At 41.8% G+C, this 21,784-nt stretch overlaps 1 protein-coding gene across 1 annotated transcript; it reads left to right on the forward strand.

The window, feature by feature from the left end:
• The first annotated feature begins 9,509 nt into the window (after nt 1-9,509).
• LOC110528139 (potassium channel subfamily K member 18) lies at nt 9,510-20,670 on the forward strand. Its single transcript, XM_021609964.2, has 3 exons — nt 9,510-10,004; nt 10,282-10,437; nt 18,887-20,670. The coding sequence occupies exons 1-3, from the start codon at nt 9,776-9,778 to the stop codon at nt 19,723-19,725; spliced, it is 1,224 nt and encodes a 407-aa protein (XP_021465639.2). The 5' UTR covers nt 9,510-9,775; the 3' UTR covers nt 19,726-20,670.
• The last annotated feature ends 1,114 nt before the right edge of the window (nt 20,671-21,784 follow it).

Below are 21,784 nucleotides of genomic sequence, written 5' to 3' on the forward strand. Positions count from 1 at the left end.
TGGTAAAAACTCAACTCGTCGTGCTTAGAGGACAAAGAATGCTGAGTTGCATCCAAAGAACACCATACCTACTGTGAAGCATGGGGGTGGAAACATCATGCTTTGGGGCTGTTTTTCTGCAAAGGGACCAGGACGACTGATCCGTGTAAAGGAAAGAATGAATGGGGCCATGTATCGTCAGATTTTGAGTGAAAACCTCCTTCCATCAGCAAGGGCATTGAAGATGAAATGTGGCTGGGTCTTTCAGCATGACAATGATCCCAAACACACCGTCTGGGCAACGAAGGAGTGGCTTCGTAAGAAGCATTTCAAGGTCCTGGAATGGCCTAGCCAGTCGCCAGATCTCAACCCCATAGAAAATCTTTGGAGGGAGTTGAAAGTCCGTGTTGCCCAGCAACAGCCCCAAAGCATCACTGCTCTAGAGGAGATCTGCATGGAGGAATGGGCCAAAATACCAGCAACAGTGTGTGAAAACCTTGTGAAGACTTACAGAAAACGTTTGACCTCTGTCATTGCCAACAAAGGGTATATAACAAAGTATTGAGATAAACTTTTCTTATTGACCAAATACTTATTTTCTACCATAATTTGCAAATAAATTCATTAAAAATCCTACAATGTGATTTTCTGGATTTTTTTTCTCATTTTGTCTGTCATAGTTGAAGTGTACCTATGATGAAAATTACAGGCCTCTCTCATCTTTTTAAGTGGGAGAACTTGCACAATTGGTGGCTGACTAAATACTTTTTTGCCCCACAGTATATCCACAGTAAAACGAGTCCTATATTGACATAACCTGAAAGGCCGCTCAGCAAGGAAGAAGCCACTGCTCCAAAACCACCATAAAAAAGCCAGACTACGGTTTGCAACTGCACATGGGGACAAAGATGGTACTTTTTGGAGAAATGTCCTCTGGTCTGAAGAAACAAAAATAGAACTGTTTGGCCATAATGACCATCGTTATGTTTGGAGGAAAAAGGGGGAGGCTTGCAAGCCGAAGAACTCAATCCCAACCGTGAAGCACGGGGGTGGCAGCATCATGTTGTGGGGGTGCTTTGCTGCAGGAGGGACTGGTGCACTTCACAAAATAGATGGCATCATGAGGCAGGAAAATTAGGTTGATATATTGAAGCAACATCTCAAGACATCAGTCAGGAAGTTAAGCATACTTCCAAAGTTGTGGACAACAAAGTAAAGGTATTGGAGTGGCCATCACAAAGCCCTGACCTCAATCCTATAGAAAATTTGTGGGCAGAACTGAAAAGGCGTGTGCGAGCAAGGAGGCCTACAAACCTGACTCAGTTACACCAGCTCTGCCAGGAGGAATGGGCCAATATTCACCCAACTTATTGTGGGAAGCTTGTGGAAGGCTACCCAAAACGTTTGACCCAAGTTAAAGAATTTAAAGGCAATGCTACAAAATACTAATTGAGTGTATGTAAACTTATGACCCACTGGGAATGTGATGAAAGAAATAAAAACTGAAATAAATTATTCTCTCTGCTATTATTCTGACATTTCACAGTCTGAAAATGAAGTGGTGATCCTTACTGACCTAAGACATGGAATTTTTACTAGGATTAAATGTCAGGAATTGTGAAAAACTGAGTTTAAATGTATTTGGCTAAGGTGTATGTAAACTTCCGACTTCAACTGTATGTATATACTGTATTTTATACCATATATTGCATCTTGCCTATGCCACTCTGCCATTGCTCATCCATATATTAATATGTATATATTCTTATTCCATTCCTTTACTTAGATTTGTGTGTATTAGGTAGTTGTTGTGGAATTGTTAGATTACATGTTAGATATTGCTGCGCTGTAGGAACTAGAAGCACAAGCATTTCACTACACTCGCAATAACATCTACTAACCATGTGTATGTGACCAATACAATTTGAACAAAGAGTTTAAAATACTGTGGCCCCACCAGGCTAGAAGTTGAGGCTATAGCAATCATCCAACATCAAGAAGCACGTCACCTAATTCAAACAACAGCTGACTTACTTCACTAATAAAAGGTTTGTCTGAGAGTATATGTCTGCTCCAGACATAAGAATGTGAGCAGCCCGAATGCCGCCTTACTTGGCCGTTAAAGCCACCTATCAGAGCCTTGTGATTCTGAAACTCACTGATCTCTGTTTATACCAGCCTTAATTTCAGCTAAATATTTACAAAGTTAACATTGACCAGACATTAGCTGTTAACACAATAGGTTGTTTTATATGGTAAGAGCTCTTGTAGCTTTCTCCAGGTTTACTACTCACATACTGGGATGTGTTCGGACAGTATGTACAAAACATACAGTGCAAGGTTTACATTGAACAGTCGTTGATAATGGTTGAGGGACAAGCTATCGGAGTTGAGAGTATTCAAGCTATGGAATAATGCACACTATAATTAAGTAATTCATTGTTGAGTACAAATGAAACACTTTTATGGTGATTGGGATCCACCAGACTGATCAATTGCGATTGTAGACATAGTGTGACACAGCATGTCACAGACTACAGCAATGTCTGTGTATGATCCTTTCAATTGATCATTATTCATTGGACCATTGTATGATTGTATGATGCTCAAATGTGTATGATGACCATACAGATAGTGCAGCAAGTTTCACAGTAAGACCACTCCTCATCTGAATTATTGTACAGTAGGCCTATATGTACGCCCACTGAAGGATGTTTTGCAGAAGTAGTGCCATGGGGTCTGAACTCTTAATGGTTTGGTATTCACCTGGAGAGTAGCCTATATGGTCAGGCTCAGAGAACTCACATGGTCAAATTTGTCCACTTACCTCTTAGGCCGGGTTAGGATTCTTCTTAGGCCTAACAATTTTCTTACAACTGTCTGCTTTAACCTTTTACTGCATTGGGCTAAATCAGGGTCACACAGAGTGTTTCTTGGTCTTAAACAAATCTACTTTGAAACAAAAGTATACACCTCACACACATGGTTATGGGCTTAAAAAAAGTACCATGTCAGATTACATTTTTACTTTGCATCCCAAATTACACAGTATATATATCACAGAAGACTGAAATACAGTATAACAAAACCATTATGGTATCGGCTTTCGTGTTACCATGTATTATTATTATGGGTCTCATCCCCTGTATTGTTATTACAGGTCTCGTCCACTTGTATTGTTATTACGGGTCTCGTCCCCTGTATTGTTATTACGGGTCTCGTCCCCTGTATTGTTATTACGGGTCTCGTCCCCTGTATTGTTATTACGGGTCTCGTCCCCTGTATTGTTATTACGGGTCTCGTCCCCTGTATTGTTATTACGTGTCTCGTCCCCTGTATTATTATTACGGGTCTCGTCCCCTGTATTGTTATTACGGGTCTCGTCCCCTGTATTGTTATTACGGGTCTCGTCCCCTGTATTGTTATTACGGGTCTCGTCCCCTGTATTGTTATTACGGGTCTCGTCCCCTGTATTGTTATTACGGGTCTCGTCCCCTGTATTGTTATTACGGGTCTCGTCCCCCCTGTATTATTATTACGGGTCTCGTCCACTTGTATTGTTATTACGGGTCTCGTCCCCTTTATTGTTATTACGGGTCTCGTCCCCTGTATTGCTATTATGGGTCTCGTCCCCTGTATTGCTATTATGGGTCTCCTCCCCTGTATTGTTATTTTGGGTCTCGTCCGACTGTATTATTATTAAGGGTCTCGTCCCCTGTATTGTTATTACGGGTCTCGTCCCCTGTATTATTATTACGGGTCTCGTCCCCTGTATTGTTATTATGGATCTCGTCCCCTGTATTGTTATTACGGGTCTCGTCCCCTGTGTTGTTATTACGGGTCTCGTCCCCTGTGTTGTTATTACGGGTCTCGTCCCCTGTATTGTTATTACAGGTCTCGTCCCGTGTATTGTTATTACAGGTCTCGTCCCGTGTGTTGTTATTACGGGTCTCGTCCCCTGTATTGTTATTACAGGTCTCGTCCCGTGTATTGTTATTACAGGTCTCGTCCCGTGTATTGTTATTACAGGTCTCGTCCCGTGTGTTGTTATTACAGGTCTCGTCCCGTGTATTTATTAGAGGTTTCCACCTCGCGCTTGGTTTGGGTTACAGCCCTGTGTTATATACAGTTGAAGTCGGACGTTTACATACACCTTAGCCAAATACATTTAAACTCAGTTTTTCACAATTCCTGACATTTAATCATAGTAAAAATTCCCTGTCTTAGGTCAGTTAGGATCACCACTTTATTTTTAAGAATGATTTATTTCAGCTTGTATTTCTTTCATTACATTCCCAGTGGGTCAGAAGTTTACAGACACTCAATTAGTATTTGGTAGCATTGCCTTTAAATTGTTTAACTTGGGTCAAACATTTCGGGTAGCCTTCCACAAGCTTCCCAAAATAATTTGGGTGAATTTTGGCCCATTCCTCCTGACAGAGCTGGTGTAACTGAGTCAGGTTCGTAGGCCTCCTTGCTCGCACACGGTTTTTCAGTTCTGCCCAAAAATGTCCTATAGGATTGAGGTCATGGCTTTGTGATGTCCAGTCCAATAACTTTGTTGTCCTTAAGCCATTTTGCCACAACTTTGGAAGTATGCTTGGGGTTATTGTCCATTTGGAACACCCATTTGCGACCAAGCTTTAACTTCCTGACTGATGTCTTGAGATGTTCAAATCAAATCAAATCCAATTTTATTTGTCACATACACATGGTTAGCAGATGTTAATGCGAGTGTAGCGAAATGCTTGTGCTTCTAGTTCCGACAATGTAGTAATAACCAACAAGTAATCTAGCCAACAATTCCAAAACTACTACCTTATAGACACAAGTGTAAGGGGATAAAGAATATGTACATAAAGATATATGAATGAGTGATGGTACAGAGCGGCATAGGCAAGATACGGTAGATGGTATTGAGTGCAGTATATACATATGAGATGAGTATGTAAACAAAGTGGCATAGTTAAAGTGGCTAGTGATACATGTATTACATAAAGATGCAGTAGATGATATAGAGTACAGTATATATGTATACATATGAGATTAATAATGTAGGGTATGTAAACATTATATTAGGTAGCATTGTTTAAAGTGGCTAGTGATATATTTTACATCATTTCCCATCAATTCCCATTATTAAAGTGGCTGGAGTTAAGTCATTGTGTTGGCAGCAGCCACTCAATGTTAGTGGTGGCTGTTTAACAGTCTGATGGCCTTGAGATAGAAGCTGTTTTTCAGTCTCTCGGTCCCAGCTTTGATGCACCTGTACTGACCTCGCCTTCTGGATGATAGCGGGGTGAACAGGCAGTGGCTCGGGTGGTTGTTGTCCTTGATGATCTTTATGGCCTTCCTGTGACATCGGGTGGTGTAGGTGTCCTGGAGGGCAGGTAGTTTGCCCCCGGTGATGCGTTGTGCAGACCTCACTACCCTCTGGAGAGCCTTACGGTTGTGGGCGGAGCAGTTGCCATACCAGGCGGTGATACAGCCCGACAGGATGCTCTCGATTGTGCATCTGTAGAAGTTTGTGAGTGCTTTTGGTGACAAGCCGAATTTCTTCAGCCTCCTGAGGTTGAAGAGGCGCTGCTGCGCCTTCTTCACGATGCTGTCTGTGTGGGTGGACCAATTCAGTTTGTCTGTGATGTGTACGCCGAGGAACTTAAAACTTACTACCCTCTCCACTACTGTTCCATCGATGTGGATAGGGGGGTGTTCCCTCTGCTGTTTCCTGAAGTCCACAATCATCTCCTTTGTTTTGTTGACGTTGAGTGTGAGGTTATTTTCCTGACACCACACTCCGAGGGCCCTCACCTCCTCCCTGTAGGCCGTCTCGTCGTTGTTGGTAATCAAGCCTACCACTGTTGTGTCGTCCGCAAACTTGATGATTGAGTTGGAGGCGTGCGTGGCCACTCAGTCGTGGGTGAACAGGGAGTGCAGGAGAGGGCTCAGAACGCACCCTTGTGGGGCCCCAGTGTTGAGGATCAGCGGGGTGGAGATGTTGTTGCCTACCCTCACCAGCTGGCGGCCCGTCAGGAAGTCCAGTACCCAGTTGCACAGGGCGGGGTCGAGACCCAGGGTCTCGAGCTTGATGACGAGCTTGGAGGGCACTATGGTGTTAAATGCCGAGCTGTAGTCAATGAACAGCATTCTCACATAGGTATTCCTCATGTCCAGATGGGTTAGGGCAGTGTGCAGTGTGGTTGAGATTGCATCGTCTGTGGACCTATTTGGGCGGTAAGCAAATTGGAGTGGGTCTAGGGTGTCAGGTAGGGTGGAGGTGATATGGTCCTTGACTAGTCTCTCAAAGCACTTCATGATGACGGAAGTGAGTGCTACGGGGCGGTAGTCGTTTAGCTCAGTTACCTTAGCTTTCTTGGGAACAGGAACAATGGTGGCCCTCTTGAAGCATGTGGGAACAACAGACTGGGATAGGGATTGATTGAATATGTCCGTAAACACACCAGCCAGCTGGTCTGCGCATGCTCTGAGGGCGCGGCTGGGGATGCCGTCTGGGCCTGCAGCCTTGCGAGGGTTGACACGTTTAAATGTTTTCCTCACGTCGGCTGCAGTGAAGGAGAGTCCGCATGTTTTGGTTGCGGGCCGTGTCAGTGGCACTGTATTGTCCTCAAAGCGGGCAAAAAAGTTATTTAGTCTGCCTGGGAGCAAGACATCCTGGTCCGTGACGGGGCTGGTTTTCTTTTTGTAATCTGTGATTGACTGTAGACCCTGCCACATACCTCTTGTGTCTGAGCCGTTGAATTGAGATTCTACTTTGTCTCTATACTGACGCTTAGCTTGTTTGATTGCCTTGCGGAGGGAATAGTTACACTGTTTGTATTCGGTCATGTTTCCAGTCACCTTGCCCTGATTAAAAGCAGTGGTTCGCGCTTTCAGTTTCACGCGAATGCTGCCATCAATCCACGGTTTCTGGTTTGGGAATGTTTTAATCGTTGCTATGGGAACGACACCTTCAACGCACGTTCTAATGAACTCGCTCACCGAATCAGCGTATTCGTCAATGTTGTTGCCTGACGCAATACGAAACATATCCCAGTCCACGTGATGGAAGCAGTCTTGGAGTGTGGAATCACATTGGTCGGACCAGCGTTGAACAGACCTTCTTCCAGCTTCAATATATCCACTTAATTTTCCTTACTCATGATGCCATCTATTTTGTGAAGTGCACCAGTCCCTCCTGCAGCAAAGCACCCCCACAACATGATGCTTCCATCCCCGTGCTTCACGGTTGGGATGGTGTTCTTTGTCTTGCAAGCCTCCCCCTTTTCCTCCGAACATAACGATGGTCATTATGGCCATTATGTTCTATTTTTGTTTTATCAGACCAGAAGACATTTCTCTAAAAAGTACAATCTTTGACCCGATGTGCAGTTGCAAACCGTCTGTTTTTTTATGGAGGTTTTGGAGCAGTGGCTTCTTCCTTGCTGAGATGCTTTTCAGGTTATGTTGATAGTGGACTTGTTGGATATAGATACTTTGGTACCTGTTTCCTCCAGCATCTTCACAAGGTCCTTTGCTGTTGTTCTGGGATTGATTTGCACTTTTCACACCAAAGTACATTCCTCTCTAGGAGACAGAACGCATCTCCTTCCTGAGCAGAATGACAGCTGTGTAGGATGAACTAGACTGGTGGAGGTCTACAGTTTTTTTTCTGAGGTCTTGGCTGATTTCTTTTGATTTCCCCATGATTTTACCTTTATTTAACTAGGCAAGTCAGTTAAGAACAAATTCTTATTTTCAACGACGGCCTAGGCACAGTGGGTTAACTGCCTGTTCAGGGGCAGAAGGACAGATTTGTACCTTGTCAGCTCGGGGATTTGAACTTGCAACCTTTCAGTTACTAGTCCAACGCTCTAACCACTAGGCTACCCTGCCGGCCCTGTCAAGCAAAGAGGCACTGAGTTTGAAGGTAGGCCTTGAAATACATCCACAGGTACACCTCCAATTGACTCAAATGATGTCAATTAGCCTATCAGAAGCTTCTAAAGCCATGACATAATTTTCTGGAATTTTCCAAGCTGTTTAAAGGCACAGTCAACTTAGTGTATGTAAACTTCTGACCGATTGGAATTTTGATTCAGTTAATTATAAGTGAATTAATTTGTCTGTAAACAATTGTTGGAAAATGTACTTGTGTCATGCACAAAGTAGATGGCCTAACCGACTTGCCAAAACTATAGTTTGTTAACAAGAAATTTGTGGAGTGGTTGAAAAATGAGTTTTAATGACTCCAACCTAAGTGTATGTAAACTTCCGACTTCAACTGTATATACGTGTTTGTTTTGGGCTTCGTCCCTGTCATGTTCATGACGTACTCTATTTTGGGCAGAGAAATAAAATCCCTCTATTTCGTATTCCTGCGCCTGTCTCCTACATTATACAACATGATATGAAGAATAAGAAAAAACTAGTCTGAGAATAAACCCTTTGTTGGCTCCTACCCGTACTCTATCACTTATCCCCGCATAGAGCAGCAACAAAGGCTCCTACCCATAGAAGGTTCTTCATTGCCTGTCTCACAAAATTGGACAACCTTCTGGTAGGTTAGTTTCGTTACTTGTGTTTCGGTGAACCCCCGCTCACATGATGAAGCACCTTGCTTGAGACCTTAAAACACACACCCATCCAGGCAGTCCTTTCGGACCTTGGCAACAGTCTCAAAAGACTTTGAATGGACCGTCTGACATTGTGCACCTTTTAATGTGATTTGTTGGATTAAACAGGACAGGATTAATTGAAAGCTAAATACAAACATTTAGAGTATATTTCTTGCTTCACAGAAGGCTCTTTGTTTAGATGTAGGATCTTAATTTGATCACTCTGTTGCAGAACATTTCTGCAATGCAGGAAATGTAAAACTTATAGTGTATCTGCGGTTTAAAAAGGCTTCTGAAGTTTGTAATTTCTGCTTTTAAATGTTCCCTTACACAAAATGTATCAACCGGAGGAGGCTGGTGGGAGGAGCTATACGGGCTGATTGTAGTGGCTGGAATGGAATCAATGAAATGGAGTCAAACACATTGTTTCAATGTGTTTGATGTGCTTATACATTTCCACTGATTTACTCCCACCAGCCTCATCTGGTATCAACCCTACAAACATGTTCATGAATTATAATCCACATAATAATTAATTTTCCTGCTGTAGCAAACTGGTTCAAATTAAGATCCTACACCTAAACAGGTAATATCACAACTAAGTAAAGCAGTATGCCTATTTTGTCAATGTTTTAGGCAATGGTCATTATTCACCCAATGATTTCCATTGTGATTCACAGCAGCAGAAGTTTGTTGTAAAGTTTGTAGGATGTTTTTAATGCAGTTTTGTCGCTGTGCCTTGTAGGGAAATGCCTGTTTTACTGGCTGGAATTTAACAAGCTCCAGTTGTTCTTCTGAAACAACAGCTGCATTCATATGGGGCTAGCTAAATATAGATGGCATCAACACCTGTCGCTCAATGCTCAAAAAGGCGAGGGGGCAAGATCAAATTGTGTTTACTGATTTAAATGGCAATTGCATTATCCAGTTAAGGAGGCTTTAATGGGGAATCAAGTACAAAACGAATAAATGTCCTATTTTGTGGAGTTTCAAAATAGCCTACCTGAGAGATGAAGTCAATAGCACTTGTCTCCCGGGGGACTTCAATTTGGTGTTTGCTTAATGCGGGGGGATGGCGGACACATATCATTCTGCGCTTCTCGCCGTCGGACGGTCTTGACAGCCTTGCCATGGAGAGAGAATTTGGCATCACGTTCCAATAGCTCTTCAGAGACTGCAAGATGTCGTTGGCATTGGGTAAAACACGAAGTTCGATAGAGAATTCCAAAAAGTGTACTTCAAAGCTATGGAAGCTGTTTCCTCACGTTTTTCTCATACTTTCACTCGTCGGATATGCCGCCTTGGGAGCGGTGCTATTCTGGTGCATTGAGGGAGGGAGTGTGTACAAAACAGAAGGGGAATATCATGAGTTTTTGGGTAAACTGTTGCGCACAATTCAAAATTATCCAGGTAAGGTAAATCAATCAATCAAATGTATTTATAAAGCCCTTTTTACATCAGCCGATGTCACGAAGTGCTATACAGAAACTCAGCCTAAAAAGGCCAGAAAGCTAGATCGATGTTTATTATTATTATTATTGTTATAACTTGTTATAATATAGGGCTACAGTCTTTGTATATGGGGTGAAAATAGGATTTTTACATTACACTTTTTTTTATGTCTTGTAAAATGTGTTCAAAAATGTTTACGATTAACTTCATTCAAATAACTGCCTTTTATTTACAGGTAATTTGTCCAGCAATTCTTCTCAAGAACAACATTTGGTGAAAGAACTAGAGAAAGAAATCAACGGGGGGTTCAAGTCCATATGGCTTCAACATCCAGAGCGATGGACATTCTATCCATCCCTGTTCTTCTGTTGTACTGTATTCACAACCGTGGGTAAGTCATCTAAATTACCAACTTTTAAGTTAAGTTTCGTCTTAAAGTTAAAAGACATGCAAAACAAACACAAAATAGGCCTAATTAAGACAGCACATTAGGCCTACAGTATACTAAAATATAATTGTGCTGGTGTTGTAGACCATTTGCTAATTTTTTGGGCTCATTTGATTCTCTTTGTAAATGTATAGCCTCATTAGGACAATATAGATAGATACTATCAATTGTTATGTCTGGTTATGGATTGTTATGCATGGTCACCACTGATATAGATTGCCTCTAAGCTACAATGGCTTTCCTGTCAAAATGAAGCCCACCTGAAATAAATATCCATGGATTTGGAACACCAGGCATGATGTATTATTAGTACAATGTCATTACTATGTTGTTTTTTTTACAAATAGGACACTGTCTCTCTCATCTCTTTAGTCATTGAAATTTCCACCACATTAAATCATGTTGTTGGCCTCAAGCTTGATGAACTTTGGTCTTAGTGTGCTGTGTGCCATGCTCACTGAGTGAACTGATGTTATCAGGCTGTAAATGAGAGTGGATCCGCTCTCCATCAATCAGCAGTCAACCATGAAACAACGGTTTTGGCCAACAGGGATTGAAAATGGGATATTTTGTGGATTTGTCTATCTGTAATTGCTACCATAGCTGATTTGACTCCTACCATACCTCCCTGATAAATAGTTTGTCATTAAATGGAAATACTGTGGAATACACATTACACATTTGTGCATGTCACATCAGAGCATTTCATGGATAAAGTTATCAGTAGTATTAACAGATCGATGTGTAAACATTTTCCCCAAAAAGTCTGGGCTGTAGTACGAATTCATATCCATCTAACCCTTATCATTTGTCAAATGAATTGTTAAAACAATGGTTGGCATTGACATACTTGTATCTAGTAGCACATGCAATGTCGATATACATAGAGTAGATTACCGCGTTCCCTAAATTAAACAAATTTGGTTTCTTGACCACCTCCCATACAATTATTTTCCAGAGGAAACCATTTTTTAATTGAGTTTAAAATGACTGCATTAATGTCAAATAAATGAGCCTTTCCGGGGACAACAGGAACGAGCTATAATGGCAGAAGACTATGTTAGGGATGTTACTATGTTATTCTTACACTTTATAAAACTTACAGACATAAAAAACAGTTGGCTGTGCTCTGCATTAATTCTTGCAAGCACCTTGTGGCTCTCATCTGCAGACAGCTGCTGCAAAGAATGGGAGGGGGGGGGGGGGGGGGGGGGGGTTGCCATGTTCTGTGCGCTTTTCATGTGTCAGTCCCTGGTGCAGGTTCACGCTGGGCTCAGACCCTCTCTGATTGCAATAATCACCACCAGGGACAAAACCGCTATTTTGATTGCACCTTAAGATGAAGATGTCATATAAATAATTGAAATCAGAGGCTGTGCCCATTAGATTAATACAGGAGTATTTGTGTCTTAAGATGTGCCTATATACATAATATGAACTGTTAATGATATATGTGGTCATACAACTACTACCATCTTGAGGGAGTGTGAGGACAATATAATGTATGTCCAGTGGTTAAAGTAACAAGATAAGATACTGGTTAGCCTTCTCTTTCAACGCTCCTTTAGTGAAGAACATAGATCATTGACCTGGCCTCACCCCCAGTCTTGACTTCACTCAACAGCCATTTCAAGCCACAGTTTCAGCATTAGTGCCTAGCCGTGATTGCTAATGGACCATTCCCATCAACTGCATTTGCAGACAGTTTTTCACACATGCATATTGTGTAGTTCTTGTTCAGCATTGTTCTGAATCTCGAAACTTTTAATGTATTAAAATCAAAAATGTATTTGTCACATGCTTCGTAAACAACAGGTGTGAACTAACAGTGAAATGCTTACTTACGGGCCCTTCCCAACAATGCAGAGAGAAAGAAAATAGAGAAATAATGAAAAGCAAAACTGTAATAATAGAGAGAATTTTAACTCTGCAATAATACTATAGATACACAATGAGCAACGATAACTTAGCTATATACATGGGTCGATGTGCAGGGGTAAGAGGTAATTGAGGTACATGTAGATACAGGATGTGCATATAACAACCCCTCTTTTACGCTACTGCTACTCTCTGTTCATCATATATGCATAGTCACATTAACCATATCTACATGTACATACTATCTCAATCAGCCTGACTAACCGGTGTCTGTATGTATCCTCGCTACTTTTATAGCCTCGCTACTGTATATAGCCTGTCTTTTTACTGTTGTTTTATTTTTTTACCTACCTATTGTTCACCTAATACCTTTTTTGCTCTATTGGTTAGAGCCTGTAAGTAAGCATTTCACTGTTGTATTCGGAGCACGAGACAAATACACTTTGATTTGATTTTGATTTAACTAGGAATAAAGGGACAGCTAATAAACAGTAACAGCAGCGTATGTGATGAGTCAAAAGAGTTCTATGCAGATTGTCCGGGTAGCTATTTATCAGTCTTATGGCTTGGGGGTTGAAGCTGTTCACGGTCCTGCTGGTTCCAGACTTCGTACATCAGTACCATTTGTCATGTGGTAGCAGAGAGAACAGTCTATAACTTGGGTAGCTGGAGTCTGACCATTTTTAGGGCCATCCTCTATACAGTTGGCAAGCCATACACCATTCAACAGGATGATTTTCTAGTGAGCTGTATTGAACCAAACATTTACCGATCATATATCGGAAAGTGAAAAGGGAGAGGTTGCTAGATTCCATTTGTTATTTTCTAATGTTGTGGGAGTACCTGCAGGGGAAGTTCACACATTTTTACATGTAGGCTTCTTTTCACTCTTTCTGTGATTGTAGTTGATCCCCAAAAACGTTTTTTTTCCCTCCATATTTTGTTTCATTACATATACAATTGTCATCACTTGCCATTGACTACAAGGCATTATGCAAATGTTGCTAAAACATGTTGGAAAACACTCAAACACTCCAAACCAAGTAATATTACATCAGAATCCCATTTCGAATGACATCTCTGCACTCTATTTTTTTGTTAATGTTCCACTTTATGTTCATAAAATACATTAGGAAGTCTGTTAAGGTCTGATATATGATAGCTATCATGGTCCATTTATGTTTGGGTTATTGGCTAATAGCTTGGTCGGCAAACAGGAAGGCCGCAAATTGCTGAAGAAAGTCCCTCGAAGACCAAAATGCATTTCACATCACCAGAAGCAGATTAGAGGTCTCAAGACGGACTTCTTTCCACATTATTGATAATTATTGCTTTCTAGGTTCCAATCTCCAAGATCACCACAATATATCCTTATGTCACGACTAGAAAACCACAATGGATCTCATCTCAACTATTTTTTCTCTTTCTCCCTTTGTCGTCAAATTGTAAATGATTGAGCTTGTCTGACATGTTGTTATTATTATACATGTGTTGTTAATGCTATGATTTGCGTCTATAGTCACTCTTATGAAGCTTCACTGTTCCATCATGAAACCATCATTACCAGGGACACTCTCTCAATAGTCTTGGATATCCCAGACCTTGGAATATCGTAAACTAGGCAACGGCACAAGGTCTGGGGAGGATGTCCGCCTCTCTCTGAAATTTCAAAAGGGAGAAAAAAAAATCAGGGTAGGGTCCTTTTCAGACAGACAACTCTACCAGCAAATCACAAGTTTGGGTAGGCAGGGCTTAAAATGCAGGCGGGAATTGTGCTCATGTTTAGCTCATTGAGGTATAGTAAGAACTGGAGACTGCATCCAATACCTTTGTTTTCAAGGTTATCTACTCATGTTCACATGTGCCAATTTATGGACCGTCTATATCCGGATTGCATCCGGTTTATACCGAACAACATCACATGCTAGCACTCAGTGTGCACAGGAAGCAGCGTGAGCAGCGACGACATCATCACGTAATCCAAAAATATAACGAGCGCGCTGAGAGTCGAGAAGCAAGTTCAGGGAGTGAGTGTTTTAATAAGTAAATGAAACAATAAACACGAAACACAAACAAGACACCAACATGAAAACAGAGTCAATAACACCTGAGGAAAGAACCTCGGGGAGTGACAGATATAGGGAAGATAATCAAGGAGGTGAAGGAGTCCAGGTGATTGTCAAGAGGCGCAGGTGCGCGAGACGATGGTGACAGGTGTGCGTGATAATCAGCAGCCTGATGACCTGATGACCTAGGCTGGAGAGGGAGTATACGTGACAAAAAAACATGGCAGACATTGGATGAATTTTGAATCTCTTCGGCTGTGAAAAAATGTATTGGCCTCAGCGACAATTATTATAATAATTCAATTGATGTTTTGTGCACAAAGGTGATGACTAAAGTGTCTTAATAGGAATTTTCTAATCTGACTTCTCTATGTAGCTGTGTATGAAAATTGTCTTTCTGGGCCAAGCATCAGTTAAGCTGCAGTACCGAAGCAAAACTGTAGGAGCAGTCGAAGCTGTGCTTCTAGACCGGCACCCTGGTCCCTTGGTTTAACTAGGGCAAAATGCCGCTACGGCACTGAGCAAATTTCAGGTCTGCTGAGCGCAAACTTGAACGTTGTGAACACTGAGGCTGTGCCACCTTTAAGTTACAGTTTTAACAGTGACCAAGTAGGCTACTGTGGCTATTTGATCATAATGTAGACCTACCAGAGTGGACTACCATAAAAAAAAAACAATGGAGAAAATGCATCCTATAACATTTGAGCTGTTCTATCATTCAGCCTTCAGTTGCAGCCAATGTGTGGTGTTCAATGTAGGGCCTACGTTCCATGAGACTTTTGAAAAAAAGCATGCAGGGCTTGACATTCACCTGTTTTATCCACTTGTCCTTCAGACAAGTAGGTGACTGAAAATGTTGTTGTGTTGTTTGATGCAAGAAACCACTTTACAAAATAAAATACATTATTATTTCCATACTATTATTACAGTGTCTAGTTTGAGAAACAGACACCTCTCAAGTCCTCAACTGGCAGCTTCATTAAATAGTACCCGCAAAATACCAGTCTCAACGTCAACAGTGAAGAGGTGACTCTGGGATGCTAGCCTTCTAGGCAGAGTTGCAACGAAAAAGCCATCTCAGACTGGCCAATAAAAATGTAATATTTAGATGGGCAAAAGAACACAGACACTGGACGGAGGAACTCTGCCTAGAAGGCCAGCATCCCGGAGTCGGCTCTTCACTGTTGACGTTGAGACTGGTGTTTTGCGGGTACTATTTAATGAAGCTGCCAGTTGAGGACTCTCAAACAAGACACTCTAATGTACTTGTCCTCTTGCTCAGTTGTACACCGGGGCCTCCCACTCCTCTTTCTATTCTGTTTAGAGCCAGTTTGAGCTGTTCTGTGAAGGGAGTAGTACACAGCGTTGTACGAGATCTTCAGTTTCTTGGCAATTTCTCACATGGAATAGCCTTAATTTCTCAGAACAAGAATAAACTGACGAGTTTCAGAAGAACATTCTTTGTTTCTGGCAATTTTGAGCCTGTAACGAACACACAAATCTGATGCTCCAGATACTCAACTTGTCTAAAGAAGGCCAGTGTGATTGCTTCTTTAATCAGCATGACAATTTTCAGCTGTCCTAACATAATTGCAAAAGGGTTTTCTAATGATCAATTAGCCTTTTAAAATGATAAACTTGCACTAGCTTACACAATGTGACATTGGAACACAGGAGTGATGGTTGCTGATAATGGGCCTCTGTACGCCTATGTAAATATTCCATTAAAAATCTACCGTTTCCAGCTACAATAGTCATTTACAACATTAATGTAGTATCTGGGATCTACATTGGTTTATATTAGTTACTGTGCGGTTACTAAGCAGTAATGCATTACGGCAGTGTTACGTTACCACACCTAATAGGAAATGCACATGCGCACTGGAATGCCGGGAACTGTAGAGCACGAGGTGTTTTGACTAAACGAAAACTAACTGTACTCCCGTCTCCTGCCTGGTCATTTCTCCACAACACAAATATTACAATTAACAAAGTGCTTTTTTTTTCAAAAACAAGGAAATTTCTAAGTGACCCCAAACTTTTGAATAGTACTTGTTTTGATATAGAACTTGTTTTGATATAGACATTGGCATTGATGGCTTCCGCCATTTAAATGTAGTCAACTGGGTGGGGATTCCTATGGGTTGGGAGTGATCAGCCAATGATCAGAGAGCATTGTCTATTTCAAATTGGGTTGCGTATAGTTCGTAAACCAAAGACTAAGGTAATATCTAGGAGCCAAGACCAAGATTTATACCAGGACATTGGTCCCAAGATTCAGACCCAGACCCAGTGAGTTGAGACCATGACAAGTTACTGTGCTCTGCTATACTGTATCCTACTGTACTGTTCTCTACTGCTCTGTGCTCGAGTTTACTCTTCTTGCGTTTCTAACAATTGAAGAAAGGGCCCATGAACTATTGATCTAGTGGTCTTGGTCTGTAGAGTACAGTACAGTAGGGTAGAGCACAGTAGAGTAGGGTACAGTAGAGTAGGGTACAGTATAGTAGAGGACACTACAGTCAAGAATAGTAGAGTAGGGTACAGTAGAGTAGGGTACAGTATAGTAGAGCACAGTACGGTAGAGTACAGTGGAGAATAGGAGAGTAGGGTACAGTAGAGTACAGTATAACACAATATAGATGTCTGTTTTGGCCAAATAGATGTCAATGTTTGTCCACTACCCACATCGTGGTCCTCTGTAGTAGAGGTCTGCGGAGAACTGATTTTTTAGTACCGTGCCCGCCCCCACAGGTTTTTTTTGCCAACACTGACCTGCTCCTGCCAGATCTCAGCCTGCAGTCCCACAATGTTAAAATTACACATCTTCAAAACCACCCTTATGCATTATAATGTGCAATGAATGCATGATTTCAGAAGACATTTTCTAGTTGGAATTAAGTAATGGTATTAAAACGAACTCCAGTGTAACCCATTTGAAGCAGCCCAGACAAAAGTCACTGCAGACAGAATATTAAAAAAAGAATGAATGAGTTCACCTCGTAAACTTTCCAAATCCAAACGCATCTCAACTCGAACTGTCAGTAAGAGAAAGGTAAGGCAACAAATAGGCTATTGATAGGCTGACTAGTGCCCAATCATAATATCCATTATTTCATTACCTTTAGAAAATTATTAACAACATACTTTCCAGTGAGAACTGCAAACGGATTGCTTTTATAATTCCTTTTAGAATTTATCACAAGTGGCCAAATAAACTCAATCATATCGGAGAATTGTTTTTGCCAACACTTTTTGAAGCAGACGTGCGAGCCGGTTGTGTAACGTGAGCCCCAGTTAGAGACGGGGAGAGGAGAGGGACACATGCAGCCAGAATGAAATCAAATCAATTGTTATTGGTCACATACACATGGTTAGCAGATTTGATTGCGAGTGTAGCGAAATGCTTATGCTTCTAGATTCGCCAGTGCAGCAATATCTAACAAGTAATATCTAACAATTCCACAACAAATAGAATGATTAATGTGATGGATAAATGGTTTAATAACAATTCAAAGTGCATTTAAAACAGTGATGCAACCATTATGAAATAATTTAGGGGATAAAGTCTTGGAAGAGTATTGGCGGTTCCAAACTTCTTCCACTTAAGAATGATGGAGGCCACTATGTTCTTGGAGACCTTCAATGCTGCAGACATTTTTTAGTACCCTTCCCCAGATCTGTGACTCGACACAATCCTGTCTCGGAGCTCTACGGACAGTTCCTTCGACCTCATGGTCTGGTTTTTGCTCGGACATGCACTGTCAACTGTGGGACCTTATATAGACAGGTGTGTGTCTTCCCAAATCATGTCCAATCAATTGAATTTACCACAGGTGGACTCCAATCAAGTTCTAAAAACATCTCAAGGATGATCAATGGAAACGGGATGCACCGAGCTCAATTTCGAGCCTTATTGCAAAGGGTCTGAATACTTATGTAAATAAGGTATTTCAGTTTTTTTGCAAACATTTCTAAAAACCTGTTTTTGCTTTGTCATTGTGGGGTATTGTGTGTAGATTGATAAGAGAAAAAATAATGATATCCATTTTAGAATCAGGCTGTAATGTAAGAAAAGGTGAAGGGGTCTGAATAATTATTATGGCTCTAAACTTCCTCCCCCCTCCATCCTCACATACTTCGTGCCCCTTATAAAAGAATGGGTGTATGATGCCCCTGAATGCCCTTAGAGAGAAGCATCAGCAAATCCAGTATTAGAAATGACCGACAGATGGCAGCAATAGATCTAAAACCATGTTTGACAAACTATATTCTTTCAATCTTCTGCACATATTTTTTTGTGTGTTAGGAGCGGACATTTTTACAATATAATTTGTGGTTAGACACAAAATTATTGTTGTCGATAAAGAGAATATTTGGAAATGAGAGGGAAATAAGTAAGCTACCTACCTGTATGATTCCATACCCTGCTGCTCTTCTTGTCTCAGGTTATGGAGAGATCTATCCGGTGACCCTGCCTGGTAAGGTGGTCTGTATCCTGTATGCCATGGTGGGTATCCCCCTCATGCTCCTGGTTATCACAGATGTGGGAGACCTCCTGGCCATGCTCCTCTCCAGGGCCTACTGCCACCTGCACACTCTTTTCTGCAGGTTGCCCCAATACGGCCGCTGGTCCCCCTCCCAGGACACAGAGAAGCCAGGGCACGGGGGCCAGGGGGGCTTCCAGGACGGGACCTATACCTTCAGCCACGAGGTGGTGGTCCGGGAGCCCATGGACATCCGACAGGTCCTCCACAGCCAGCAGTCTGTGAAGCGCAAGTCCATCCAGCTGCGAAACAACACAGAGATCTTCAACCGCATCATTGCACGGGAGAACTTCAACAGGCAGGGCCCACTGGTGCGGAGCCTTTCCTGCCCTGAGCTGGACCGCATGCCCCCCTTGCCCAAGGGCTTTGCCATCTGGGACTTCACAGGCATCGGGGACAATATGGACAAGCTGAATGTGCCGCTGCTCCTCATCCTGGTGGTGGTGTTTGCCTACATCCTGTTTGGAGGCCTCATCCTGCCCCTGTGGGAGACAGAGTTCCACACCTTTGACGCCTTCTACTTTTGCTTCATCACCCTCACCACCATCGGCTTTGGTGACATCGTGCCCAACCACCCCAAGTACTTCATGCTCACTTTTGTCTTCATCATCATGGGCATGGCCATCATGTCCATGGCCTTCAAGCTGGGCCAGTCACGCATCGTCAGCTGCTACCGCCAGTGCATGCGCTGCATCAGCGGGGGGATGGTAGAGAGGTTTGATGAGTTGGGGAGCGACTGAGAAAAAGGATTTCGGCCTCCACCGGGCGGCTCAAGAGTTTTAGGGTTATGAGGCCCTGCCATTGTGGGTCCAAAAAGCGCTAAGCACAAACTTCTGTACGGCTGACTTGGGAACAGTGTCTAGCTCAGTGGGGTGCAAAGCTAACCCTTGAGCTGACCCCTCATCATTAGCTTGAGCAAATGAAAATGTGCATGTGCCCAAAGCTTAAGCAAAATTATGTGACTTATGTATGTGAGATTTATCTTACATGTCTGTTGCCCGAATATAGATATGCACTCTGTCTGGATATATTTATCCAACAAGTTACTTATACTATCTATGGTATGTATACATGTGGTCTACAGTTCAACCTGTTGGTCCAATATTCTACCTTTGATTGAGGATGGGGACATCCCAATCTACTGTTGGTAGATTTGACTGAAGCTGCAATGACTTGCATTGGTTAGAATTGTTTATGAGTCTTTGTTCAAGTTGTGAGAAGTGCACATTAAAGCTTTCACCTGCATTTTGGTAGCAGTTTATTTTTACAGTACTGTACCACTGTTATTTCTTTACCTTGTATTTATTATCAATGTATACCTTCTGGTGCTTACTTAAAATAATTCAACACAATTAGTAGCTATAGTACCTGGTACCAAATGGTTATTGTTGTGTATGTATCATGTCTAAATACTAATGTATGTACGGTAAAATGAAGTACTACCAATAAGGTTTTTTCAAATTGCCTTCTGTGTTCATTGAGCTACGGTGTCTGTTATTAAGGTAGTCTTTGACTGTGTGCTTTTTATGTGCCAGCAGTATCTCCTAACATGCAAATATAGTAGGGAAATGGAGAAATATGAGAAATGCATGTTTGTTGTTAATCACCCTACATGCATAAGCTTATGCTGTCTAGCAAACTGTATATCCTGCTTTCACATCACCATTAAAACACGTTCAGGTCAATGTGTGGTGTCTAAATATTTTATGAAAGAAATGACACGAGACATTGTGAGACATTACTCACACAGTATATTCCAAAGAGCAAAATATGATATGCTTATATCCTTTTAGTATGGCAGCAAATTCTCAGAGCACAGAAAGAAAAAAGAAAGGTAGAGAGTGGTCTGAAAAAAGGCCCATAACTCAACCTGAGGAACAATGTTGTAAAGGGAGGTTTGTTGTCAATGGCCAATCACAAGAGACCACAACCAACATACCACTTCACATAAAACCCCAGTAGCAACAGCACAGGCCAACTACATTTCAGGAAAGCTGTGTCATTACATGTTGAGGTAACCAATAGATAAAATAGTTGGATCTACTCCTACAGCAACAACGCACTAATAAATCACAAAAAAACAAAGGTACAAATTCACTTACGGTTGAGAAAAGGTGTTCTTGGTAAACTTGTGTTGGCTATGTAATCAAAGGGGCAGGAGGCTATGGTTACTCAATGAGCTGGAGATCTCATAGGTCAGTCAAGGGGGTAAATAGGCTACAATGGTTGTAGGATTATGTAATTGAGTGGGTGAAACGTGATGGTCATTTAAAAAAAAATCTTTATAATACAAGTCATCTTGGACAACATCTTGACTTGGTGATCCTTTAGATGTGGATGAAACTGGTGGGAGTTTGAATATGTCAATATGGTTAAGATTTGCTTCAGTTTAACTGGATGAAAGTGGTGGATAAATCCAGGGCCTAAAAATGCAATGCAATTACACTTTCAGTCGCGTGAAGTCTAGACAGATTACAGCCGCATCTTTTAGTCTCCACAGAGGTGGAAATGCAAAGATAGGTTGTTCCCCGTGTATGCCAACACATAGGCCTGCTAGTGTTCGTTTTGCATTGTCTCATGAAGATGCAACAGACAGCATAAAACACAAGGTGGTGCCATTGCCACCCTTTACTGCAATGAAGTGCTCAAAAGCATTCATAATGATGAGTCCTTTTCAAAATAGACAGAGTTTAATCATTGAGAGATGATTCTGCACTGATCTTGCATACAAATATAGGAATATGAGGGTATCTGATAAACGCAGAGAGCGAACGCTCAGGAGGTCAAGTCACATGGTTG

Source organism: Oncorhynchus mykiss, chromosome 1, assembly GCF_013265735.2.
Source record: "Oncorhynchus mykiss isolate Arlee chromosome 1, USDA_OmykA_1.1, whole genome shotgun sequence".
NCBI classification, from domain to species: domain Eukaryota; kingdom Metazoa; phylum Chordata; class Actinopteri; order Salmoniformes; family Salmonidae; genus Oncorhynchus; species Oncorhynchus mykiss.

Coding starts and splice junctions, on each gene's coding strand:
- LOC110528139 (XM_021609964.2), top strand. CDS start 9,776: ATGTCGTTGGCATTGGGTAAAACACGAAGTTCGATAGAGAATTCCAAA. Junction 10,005..10,281: donor CACAATTCAAAATTATCCAG/GTAAGGTAAATC, acceptor TTTTATTTACAG/GTAATTTGTCCAGCAATTCT. Junction 10,438..18,886: donor TACTGTATTCACAACCGTGG/GTAAGTCATCTA, acceptor TTCTTGTCTCAG/GTTATGGAGAGATCTATCCG.